The sequence below is a fragment of the Natator depressus genome, chromosome 2 (genome assembly GCF_965152275.1).
Source record: "Natator depressus isolate rNatDep1 chromosome 2, rNatDep2.hap1, whole genome shotgun sequence".
Classification (NCBI taxonomy): Eukaryota; Metazoa; Chordata; order Testudines; family Cheloniidae; genus Natator; species Natator depressus.
In genome coordinates, this window is record NC_134235.1 from 224,088,603 (window position 1) to 224,101,034 (window position 12,432).

The following is a 12,432-nucleotide window of genomic DNA, read 5'->3' on the forward strand; positions in this document are numbered from 1 at the left end:
TACCTTCAAACCAGGTGTTTGTCACATTTTCACTTAATTGCTGTTTTGAAAATGTTTAACCTTTCAGTTTTTGAAAAGAGAAAAGCAGCAATGATTATTTTTTAAAAATCTTTGCTTTCTTTTAACCAATCCACTAAAATAAAAAAAGGCATTTCCAAGTCATTCAGAGCAATGAAGCAAAGAAACAAAGGGTATCCCCACACAGGAATGGAAAATATTTGCTTGTGGTCTGCAATTGCTGGTATTTATGGAACAGAATATATATACATACATTTATTGACTTGAAGTACAGTCCAATTTTTCCCCCATCTCTATTTGAGAGCCTCAGTAAATACACAGACCATTGATAACCTTGCAGTAGAGGTAAGTCTAGGGCATTATTAACCTACTGCACTAGAAGCAATGGGATTCACAGGACCACTGAAATATAACAAATGGAAGATTAAGATAACGGCTCTGCGCATATCCACTTGCTGTGTGGAGAGAACTGACTACGAGGAATTCTTTCACAGGTGCCATATGCCCGATACATTGAACTCATGGTTTCTAGTAGCCCCACTTCATGTCTGTATATGTCTGGTACGAATGAAACAGGAGGGTGAAGCTGGGAAATACATGTGTCACTATATAGTTCATTCTATGTGGGAAGATGTTGAACAGCGTGGTAAGGTGATGCGGATTGATTCGGTTACTCTAGAAGAAGCATGACAGAAAATTGCTATGCAGCTATATTTGGGTATGATGAGGGGATTTTGTCTGATGACCATGTACTGGCAGCAGCCCTTTGGAGAATCCTTTTCAATAAGCACGGAGGGCCCCAGGCAGCTAGTGGAGTATGTGGGCAAGCAGTTGCAGTACCTGGATGCTATAAATGGAGAGGACCGGCTACTGACTTGGCGCCCTCTTGTGGAGAGTAATGCCCAAAGCATCCTGAAGCCAACTTCCCCAGCGTATAATAATGAAGGACTCTGAGACCTTCAGTCAATGAACAAGGTGTTAAAAATCACCTTGTACCTAAAAGTGAGGTTCTTATTCTGTGGGGTACCCAAGAAGGGAAGAAATAAATATTTGCTGTTGAAAGAATATATTTAAATAAATAGCCTTTTTGTATTGATTTTACATGTTGGTAACCTGACAGCAGTACTCTTTTGAATATTCTATCTGGGATTAGATGCTGCTAGTTCACTTGAGGAATGCCTAGCTGTTGCAGAAGCATAAAGTTGACCCTGTAGGTAGGTTCTGAGAGACAGCGTCCATCTTTTGAAAACCAGATATATCTTACCAAAAGTGATAGCTACCTCAAGAACCGGGTTCTCTGCTCTTTAACTGGCAAGAGGGGAGCTGCTTCCACAGATACGACATTACTCTTTCTGCTCCATGAAAAGTTGCTAAGCACAAGGCTGAGTTCTGCGTGTTCTCAACATTGATATGCCTCTATCCTGGCTTTGAGGGGACAGTGTCTATTTTTGCATTAAAATGCTTGGGAATTGGCTGAGAAGATCTTGAAATGATTTTTGATTAAAGCCCAGGTTAGGGTCAGACTGTGACTGGCCCTTTGCACAGATGCACAAGGAGAGGTAGGTGCAAGGAGCTGGAGCCAGGGCCAGGCATGTTCACAGTCCTTGCTAACCTCCTTGGGTACTAGCCACCAAGAGGGAGGGGATAGGGCCATGGTAGGACTATGGCTAAAAGTCACTTTAGAGTCCTTATTGTTTCAAAGTAGCTGTATCTTCCTGAAATGCTTATATTCTTTCTAGAGCTGTGCTCTAGTGATTGCTGCAGTACAGTAACATCTCAATGGTCTATTCATGTTCTCTAGGGGATAAAACTATGCTCTACCCACAAAGAAGAGGTTCAAGACCTTTTCTAGTTAACATTTTAACTAGTTAAGCAGGCAATTGTTACCCCAACAGTATTATTCAAAGAAAACCTGCACCAAATAAATCAACAGAAAGTAGGGCTTTATTGCACAAACTAAAGGTCAACATGGGGTTTCTAGTTCAGTGACTGTGTTTTTTAATAGGTACGTCTTAAGGATAAAAAAAGCAGCCCACAGGTATGTCTAATAAGTCTTTATTTCCAAACAAATTGCAAAAATATTCCATTACAGAACAATATGGAACTGGTACAGTGTCCTAAGAATGCATCATAACTGTGAAACCAATGTGTTTTTGACATAAAATCATTAGGCACTTAAAAACAGAAAACAAAGTATAAATTAAAATCAACTGACTGATGTCTCAACAATACAACTTCACCTCAGTTTCCTGTTATAAAAGCAAGTGGTGATGCACACATACAGTAGAGGGGCATTGCATGCCTCCTCCTAAATGCTACAGACAGACAGTTATACATTATACTGTAACATCTTAATATGTGAGAACAGACAATAGCAAGTGCATATCTTAAAGCATAAGAATGTACAATGATAGATTTTTAAGAGACCTTTTTGGAAATAACATTAGCAGAGCCTACACCATCAGCATAATTTTTTCTGGTGAAATGCACAGTCCTAACAGCTCAAAGAATGTGTAATAACTAGTGTGATATTCACATATAAAAGAAACAAAATAAAAGCAAACCCAAGCAATACACATTTTGGAGACATTGAAACCTCAGGCAAGGGACACAAGTTTTAAACCTTTCTGAGACCATAGTTATGTGTTATGATGCATGGAATTATCTTGAAAATGAAAATGTATGTTCACTTATAAACCTTATAAACTGTCATGTAGTTTAGAATCTCCCCATTTACCACTCTCCCTTAATTTCAGTCTGTGCATCACATGGACTAAAACAAAAGTAGAGATGGTCTGTAAAGAAGCTTAACTCCTAAATCTGCTTCAACCAGTATCTCAATTTGCAACCATGATTTTGCACCTATCAGTTTTGCAATTGTCTACAGGCACAATTAATCTCACCAAGATGTCTAACTGATATGTACAATCAGTTAGCTGGATTTCAAAGAGCTAGATTCTGGAACTGGATCTACCCATACACACCCCTGCACCTGTGTCTATCATCTTGGATTCCGCAGTGCGTGAATTCAGGAGAAGGTCTGCAGGGGTGCACTCGGGTGATCCAGTTGCAGATTAGGATGTTAGGTGACATTATTTGAACTCACAAACTATCCTTGCAAATGGGAGGCTAGGTTTTAAAATCTGTCCCTTAGTATGTCTGTAAGAGTTTTGTACTGGGTCATTCTGTAATAAACTGAGGGAGTCACAGGAAAGGCAAATTTTGGGGGGGAAAACCCAAAGTTTTTTCCAATGGATTAACTCCTATAAATAAAAAGGCAAATGGAAGAAAGATTCTCTCACTTCTGAAACCACCACGATAATGAAGTCTCTTGGTGTAACATCGGTCTTTATTTGCTCTGACTTTTCTAGAGGAAGTAAATCCAGGAAGCAATTGTTCAAAATGACAGGTGAAGAGTTACTTGTTAATGCAGAATTCAATGAGATAATCTCAAAATTCTGCCATTGGGATGCATCACTTCTTTTTCCTTCTATTTTTGGAAAAATATTTTGTAACTTCTTGGTCTCATTCTAACAGAATTTAATTTAATTAGGTATTTGATGTAATTAAACATTAAGAATATAAACATAAGGGCCAAATATGAAGCAGTTATAAAAATGCACATATAAAACATGTGTAAATTACAAATATATTAAATATACTTCAATTTCACAGGAATGTAGGAATATTTCTATAACAGATAAAATTTAAAGAAAAAACAGTAATTTCTTTTACACTTTATTTAAACAGTCTTTTCCCCAATACTTTGCTCTCAGCTAAGCTCAATGATTGGAATATTTAATGTTTAATCTAATGTAGAATGAAGAATTAGTGTTATCTGGTCAAAGATGATATTTAGTAAACAAATATCTGAGATTTAGCGGAATATGTACAAAGGGTAAGAAAAATTATATATTTGACTTGCAAAAAGAAAAGGAGTACTTGTGGCACCTTAGAGACTAACCAATTTATTTGAGCATGAGCTTTCGTGAGTGAGCTGTAGCTCACAAAAGCTTATGCTCAAATAAATTGGTTAGTCTCTAAGGTGCCACAAGTACTCCTTCTCTTTTTGCGAATACAGACTAACACGGCTGTTACTCTGAAACCTGTCATATTTGACTTGATCATTCAATAGACTCTCCAAGAGATCATGAGATTCTGCTGGTAGCAGAAACGGGTTATTAGAATTTTGTCCTATTCTATATTAAAATCTGTGAGTAATAATGTGCAAAGGAACATCACTTCCTGTAAATGAAAAGCACAGGAACAAAGGCTCAGTCCAACTCCCACTAACGTTAATAGGGCTCTTTCCAGTGGGGCCAACTTTGCCTCTGCTCTCGCCCCTATAATCTCCACTGGTGTTTAGGGACCATACAGGAGCCACAAGGGGCCAGGGGAGAACTGCTTCATCACAAGACTAGTATGGGGCTGTCCATACACAACCCCACCTCCACTACAGTCCCTGGCATAGGGTGTGTGGCTTGGGGCAGGACACTGGAAGAGCTCTACTGGGGAGTCTTAATGGAATGCATCAGACGTCCTAACTCCTTGGAAGGTTTTATGCCTGAATGTCAGTGAGTTGAGGAAGAAATGTAAAGGGTGACTGAGGTTTTGCAGTTGGTTTCTTTGGCTGACAGGTCCATTTTGTATGCGGGCCGGGATGCACATCTGGGGTGGAGGAGAAATGCCCATAGTGGTGTGCACTACCAGGGTTCTGGGAGGCACAGCATAGAATCTAGCCCATTGTCCTTAGCAGGAGTTGAACTGAACTGAGAAGAGAATACAATTAACTAAACTGGTTTTAAAAAAAAAAAAAAAAACCAAACAACCATAGGCCTCTGATCCTGCAAACACTTACACACATTCAAACAAGTAGTCCCATTACATCCATGAGTTTACTCACAGTGCATAAAATTAAACACATGGGTAAGGGCTTATCTACTTGGGGAAACTGACTAGTGGTATAACACCCTAGTGTGGGTGTAATGCCAACAGATGCCCATTGTCAGCGGGCAGAATCGAACTGAGGACCTCTGGAGCTCAGTGCATGAGTTTCTACCGCTCAAGCTAAAAGCCAACTGACTGTTAGCTAAGGCTATAGAGCAGTCAGTCTCTCTCTCCACGCCCCCCACCACTAGAGGGGACAGAACACCACACCCAGAAGGTGTGTAGGTTACATACTTCCCCTAGCTGAGGAAGCATGCCCGGAGCTTCAGAGTCTTCTTCCGAGTTGAAATCCTGGACAAGCTCCCACTTGTAACACCAACAGACCCTGGTTGTCGGCGGGCAGGATTGAACCTGGGACCTCTGGAGCTAAATGCATGAGCCTCTACTGCATGAGATAAAAAGCCAACTGCCTGTTAGCTAAGACTGTAGAGCAGACTCATTTTATCTCTCTCTTTAAGTGGTCTCGGTGACACTAGAGGGCACGGGCACTCTATTCCACAATCAAAATGACTTTTTTCTGCAATAATTACTCTTAGTGGAGGAATTTGCAGGATCAAGGCCTTCAGTAGAAAAAGTTAATTGCCAAATGTAAACACATCAGACCGTGGAGCTAATAAATACACACTTTTGTCCACCTTGTGTGAAATGAACAAAAAATGTCAAAACATTTTTAAATTATAATAATTTGACAAGCAAAAATTACAAATGTCACATAGTGGCACCATCTTAAGATTGTGCTTTGTTAAATTTAACCAATAGTCCAAAGATTTTCCAGATAAATTTTGTTTGCATAAACAATTTTGATCACAAGAAGTTCAAAAACGTAGCAATCGCTATGTCAAAAATCATTTACTTTTCTCCTTAAGTGTAAAATATTCCCAAATTATAATAGTGCAGTTTAATACTCACAAATCATCATCATATCAAATCCAATACCAAACTTCTGATATACACACAAATTTTCTTCTTTGGAATCACCACCCTGGAATGAAAACAAAAAAAACAACAACAAGTGTCACTGTTTCTTGTACATAAGTAAACGGTATATTAGATTCAAAATAAGCCAATTTTTTTACAGTTCTTGTAACTTAAGCCTGTTTTGCCTCACAAATCTGTATTCAGCCTTATGTTAGAATAGAGTCTCAGACATTTGTTATACATCATCATAGACTCATAGAATCCTCAGGGTGTGGAAAGGACCGATAGTGAGCTATCTAGTTCAAACATCTGTTCTCTTTAGAGGAGGGCTCTAAGATCACTAGAACATCTCCAGTAGTGGTTATTCAGCAGTGCCTACAGTTAGAGGCATACCATGCGGTGGCCTATCAGCTAAGCAGGGTCAGGCCAATGGACCTGTACATGGGAGATACAAATATAAGATGGCTATCTGAATTTTCTATGTCTGTAGAGGTAACTTTAGGCGTTTCAGATTCTTGCATTTCTTCTGGAAGATGGTTCCCTCCCCTTCCTGATTAAAGTTAGCAGAAATTAATTGTAAATAAAATTGTTTCTATTTACAATTTCAGATCCATTATATCTATTCTGAGGCTTGCTAATTAGACAAGAACAATTTATCTTCACCGGCATTATCATTCCCATTGCAGCCCAGATCCAGCATAGCACTTCAGCACATGCTTACCTTTAAAGTGTGTGAGGCGTCCCACTGAGTTCATAGAGTCGACTCATGAGCTAAAAGTTAAGCACATGCTGAAGTGCTATGCTGGATCAGGACTTATATGCAGTACTATAGCAATGGCAGCTGCTGCTAAGGTTGCATAGCTCCATAAGTTGCTACATAGTCTTCTCTAGCTTGGCTGGAAAGTCACATTATTGCTTGCCTTTTTATCAAAACAGCTACCTTTGGACCACCTGACTATAGCTGAAAAGCCCAACCCCAATTATTAGGCTCCACAACCACCACTGACCTCAAATATTCAAACTGAGGCTCAGATGAAGGCATATTCAGCTGTACCTTTCTGTCTGGCCCTACCTACCGAGGCTTTGCTAGCATCAATGATACCCATCCCCTTCCTCGCCAAGGAGCAGCTCAACTCCATCACTCTGCTCAGCCCCTCCTCCTTTTGCCCCTCCTCTGATGGGCAGCCCAGTAATATTAACCTGCTTAGCCACCTCTCCTCCTCTTACCTCTGAGGTGGCTCAATCCTCCCTGCTTCACTCCTGCTCAGCTTCTCTGGTCAGCCACCCACCCCAGTGAGCAGCAGCTTAATGCTATGTCAGATACCCTTCAGTCTGGAGCCAGTCTCCTTGTCTCTTTCTGGCAAGCAGAACTTCTGGCACGTTTGCTTATCCAGGTACTTGAATGAGGCTTCTGAACAATCAGATTTTTGCCAGACTAATTAATTTATCATTTGACATTTTTTCTTGAAGCCAATTCTTCTTCCTGCTATTTCTAGACATGGAAAGGGGCTATTTTTCTCCTCTGGAACCTATGTTTATTTGAATCCTCCAGGCTTATCTGGTTTAACCAATGAGCAAACAAGACTGCTCAACCACAGAGCCATAGCAAAAATGACTTAGTTATCTAATACAAAATAATCCAGATCAGTGATTCTCAACTTTTTTGATACCACGGACCAGCTCACTGCCTTCCTCATCTGTGTCAGGGAGATGTCAGGGACCAGTGCCGGTCCATGGACCGGTCATTGAGAAACACTTCTAGATCATTCTTTTAATATAATTCCAGGATTCTGCTGCATCTCTCATTTTCTCTCTCTGTGACAAAGTCTGCATGTATTCTAGTGCAAATACGTGTGTGCCTAAGGACGTGCCTGCATGAGGGTGTATTTAAGTAGATGGAGCTCCCATACTGCTCTGAACTGATTCTACACATACTAGCCATCAGCTGGTGGAAAATGGTGCCGCTCCATTGACATCAGTGGATCTGCGCCAAATTACATGGCTGGAAGATTTAGCCCACAGCATGAAGTGCAATCTTCCCCTCTTCCTGGGGTTTGCCTTTATGGGTGACTCAAGCTGCAATGGAAACATAAGCCTCAGGCTAAGCTTTCTTCCTGACTACTCCTTGCGTTTCCTTGACAACACATCAGTAGCCCAAACCATAATTTCCTCTCTCTAATTTCTTTCCCTTATCGCCAGGGTGGGGTTAACAAGCGACACCTGCTACAAGGTGTTATCAGGAACCAGTTACCATCTCCCTGCAGGGTTCGAACACCTGCTAAAAAGGGTGGGTCAACAGGAGAATCCTGCCACTTTGCTAGAGTATATGAGAGCATTGCTCAATTGAGGTCAACAAAACACAGTGCTCATTTACAGCCGCAGAGACAACACTGTGGGCAAGATTATGGCTGAAACCTCTGTGGGTGCCCCAAAGGGGAAGAGAGTCTAAGTAACCTGCCCCAGTTGCACACACATTCAGGGGACAGACCCAGACCTAATCCTTGTGCTCTCCAGAGTGGAATATTTTAAAAAAAATTATGAAAACATCATTTTTCAATGAAAAGCTTCATTAAAAATTTCAACCATCTCTACAGGATATCTTAATAAAACATTTCACTTCTTTGTTGTTAAAGGATTAAATTCTTTCCTTTTGGAAATACAAGCCATTAAGTCAAAAAGTTTCAGAGTTACGGCAGTGCAATTTACTCCTCAGATTGTTTTTTTTGCAGTTTACCATGCAAATCTGGCCACAGAAATGGTTTTCAGATCCTCAATCTGTCAAGCATTGACAGTGTTTAATTCACCCATATATATGCTTAAGCTTTTTTGTGACTCCTATGTGCTCCATTCTGATGAAAAATTCATAAACAGCTTCCTATTCATTTTCCTAGCTGGCATAGTTACTATAATTAAAATTATATGGCATAGTTATCATGATTAATATTATATGAAGTGCAAACAGGGGAAACCGCAGGATGTAAAAAGCATAGCAACTGTATGTGTGATTACAAAATACATTATGTATTTCTCAACATTCCCTATATGCCATTCCTTTTTACAATTAAAAAGTATAACCTAGTAAAGTGTGTACCTCCCCATTCTATTAAGTATTGTAATGTTATGTATAAGCAATCCTCATTCTGTTTTCTTCTTTTGAACATGGGAAGATCTGAAACCACTGGAAGAAAATTGTGCTTATTTGGCTTGGCCCAGCAGTCTGAAAGTTTAAAAGATAGCAATCTTATCGTTATGAAGCAACTGTGAAATATATATGTGAAAGTGCGTTTTCTAAATAGCACTGAAAACCATTTTGAAATAAATTTCACAGTCTAAGCAGAAGAAAAAGTATTTCTTAGCTTTTGAACTTTCAGATTGCTGGGCAGTTTTCTTTTATATAACTTGAAAAATACTGGAGAAAGATTATATCAGTCCAATTAAAATACTATATTCAGGTCTCATTATAATCTATTTATTGGTGTTTGGACTCCCATCTTTTGGAGAGTCAAAGTCCTAGTGACTAGGAGTCATTTTGGAGAGTCATAGTGAGTAACAGTACGAGATGTTGAGCTGGAAATTTTGATGCAGCTGAAGGATATTGGCAGGTTGTGTTTTGTCAACAGGTCAAAAGAATCTCACAACCAAATCTTTCCACAGTCAACTGTAATTTGCACTCAGTAAATTGGCTCAAGATCTGGGGCCAAGTTCTGTGCTGCATCTCTTAGGATGCAGAACAAAGAAGATGCAGCCCAGGCAAAGAGGGTGCAGTGCTTCATGCCTCTATGATTCTGGGATGCTCTGTGGGCCAGTGCAATCCCCAAAGTAAGTTACAGCAGTCCCAAGAGCTGCTGTAACCTATGGCAGCTTCTCCACTTTCATCAACCAGCTGCTCTGCAGACCAGAACTGCAGCAACACGGAGTACTGTAGTCACTCCCTCTCCTTGTGCCAACCTGGCATAGCCACTCTGCAGGGACATGTGGGTGGGGGGCACAAGGTTCCCTACACCTGCCATATGTTGCCTCTTCTCTGGGTGAATTTCTCCATGGACTGCTTGGCCCTTTTTATGGTCCCGTACACTGTTGGGGCAGCGTAGAAAGGTTTAGGCAGCACCAAAATCTTGCCTCTTCTCTTTCAGGTGGTAGAATGTGTCGGTCTTAAATAAAATAGCCCACTTTTAGTCAAACCAGGACACCTTGGGGAATCCATCACAAAACACAGACGACTGGCGGGCACAGATCTGGGGCAATAGAACCCTATTGATAGACTGAGTTGTGGCAATCATGGATGGTGCTGCCAATCCTTCATGTATGCAGCAATGCACCCTTCAGAAGTTGACAATGTGGAAGAAAAAGCTGGAGTTGACCCGAACCTTGGGTACTGTACATGTAGGCAGAGCAGTCAATCCTCCCTCTAACTCTCATAGACGCTTTGGGAATAATGTGCATATCTGGGGAACAGCACCTGGTTGCAGAAAAGGCAGTTTTGCCCTGAAACTTAAACGGAAGTGTTTTATCTTTGAGGAATCTGACGTACCTTTTTAGTCTGAGTCACATTTACCAAACTGCAGCTTCACAATGCCCTTCCCATGAAGTTGGAGAATCTGGTTGTATTCTTTGGGCATCGCATGGAAACCCGGCTTGGGCAGTTGGTTGTCATAATAGTGGTGACTGATTGGCAACTCCTCTGTGGTTTTAGAGAAAGGCCAGAAGCCATACAACTTCACATTCTCACACAGTTCAATAGCAGCACTAGCAATCATAAAACCAGAAGATAATCGGTATGCTTTCACGCCCTTAGTTCTCCAGAACTGGGCTAGACTTTTCAGGTACCTGGGATGAAAAAATATCGCCCTCTGTTTTGCTCTGAACTCTTGTAGAGTGTGGTATACTTTGAAAGAAGCAGCTGTGTTGCTTTTGAAGGAAAACGCTGGCAATAAAAGGAAAGCATTTCCATAACTTGCAATGTTCTCCAGAAATGTCACCTTCTTTTCATTCAGCTTGTTGTATCTGTCAAATAAAATGACTAGTGAACTTATCAGTTTTAGAGGGAAAAAATGCTTGAATTCAATATTCAACAATTTATTGTTGCAGGCCAGATTTTCACAACTGCTTGAGCACGTAATCTGTGAGCACTATTACTACATGTACAGATTAAATGGCAGTAACTGTAAATGATATGATCACAGTTTTGCATGTGCTATTATGAAAATCTGGCCTTATATGAATTATTTAATAATCACAAATTCACTATGCAATTTACTTAATTTCACAGGAGTTGCCATACCAAATCAGACCTGTGGTCCGCCTAGTCCAGAATCATGTCTTCAAAGGAAGGTGCGAGAAACCCCACACATTTAAAAATGTGCACATTAGCATATACCATAAAAATCTTTATGCCAAGTAGTCACTACACGTGTGATAGCTGCTTTACAAATGTAGGCTGCAACCATGCAAAGACTTGTGCATGTGCCTAACTTTAAGTATGTGAATAGTCCTCATGGAGGTAAAGTTAAGCACACGCTTAAGTCTTTGCAGAATCAGAACCGTAGCTGCTTTTTAAATACTACTGGACTGATTTTCCAAGCTGATGACACCCAAAGCTCTCACTGACTCAGCACTTTTGAAGATCAGACCATACTTCTAATGAATTGCCAGATCTCATGTCAAACTGTTGAGCCCTCCAAAATTCTGCAATATAAGAAAAACGGTCAAAGTGATTTTGCTTTGGGATTTTGTTTCAGCCCTGCAATAATTTTTACATCTGTACTGTAAATGCCTTGAAAACACAGTTCATAACAGAATGGCTGATATAACTTCAACTACAGTGTTGTGAGAAGAGCCCCACACTTAGCTTGCTAATTAGAAGTGATTAAAATTAGAGCAGTTCTCTAGACAACCCTTTCCCTCTCCTCCTTCTAAGGCACTTACAGCTTTCCCTGAAAACTACAATCATTGAAATGGCCAAATCCCAAAGTTCTGACTCATTTTTATTGAGTCTTATGAAGGTTGACGCTGTTAACTTCAGTCGAGATTTGCCTGAATAAAAACCGGAGTAAAAAACTTAGTGGAACATCATGATTAAGCCCAAGAGCAATAAATAGATTCGATAGCCACCAACGAAACTACCTTCTTATGCTAAACCTCTGCTTTTGCTTTTACTTGCAACCCCACTGAAGTCAATGGGCAAAATTCACTGCTGGTATAAGCCACTAATACATCTCCATTTACATCAGTAAGGGTTGCAAGCGCATCAAAGCGGAATTTATTCCAAAGACTCCAGCTATCTCCTTGATTCAATGACAAACTTCTTTTAGAGAGACAAGATGGGGAGGTAATAGCTTTTACTGGACCAACTTCTGATGCTGAGAGACACAGAAGCTGGTCCAATAAAAGATATTACCTCACCCACCTTCTCTCTTTCTAATATCCTGGGACCGACATGGCTACAACAAAACTTCAGTTTTCTGTGTATTCAATTGTTTTCGTCTCACTTTTAAGCTAGAGTCAATTTTGTCTGGTTGGTCTGTTTGAGGAATACAGAGAAGACAAACT

General features: G+C 40.3%; 1 protein-coding gene and 1 pseudogene across 1 annotated transcript in view; one reads left to right on the plus strand and one right to left on the minus strand.

Moving 5' to 3' along the window:
• Window positions 1-402: 402 nt before the first annotated feature.
• Window positions 403-972, plus strand: LOC141981755 (ubiquinol-cytochrome-c reductase complex assembly factor 1-like; annotated as a pseudogene).
• A 3,037-nt stretch (window positions 973-4,009) lies between these two features.
• ST8SIA6 (ST8 alpha-N-acetyl-neuraminide alpha-2,8-sialyltransferase 6) overlaps window positions 4,010-12,432 on the minus strand; it is a 46,012-nt gene continuing 37,589 nt past the window's right edge. Inside the window, exons 8-9 of the mRNA XM_074946020.1 lie at window positions 10,415-10,887; window positions 4,010-5,947 (exon numbers count right to left, since the gene is read on the minus strand). Coding sequence (XP_074802121.1) covers window positions 10,419-10,887 — 469 coding nt within the window. The 3' untranslated portion in view covers window positions 4,010-5,947; window positions 10,415-10,418. The remainder of the gene's footprint in view (window positions 5,948-10,414; window positions 10,888-12,432) is intronic.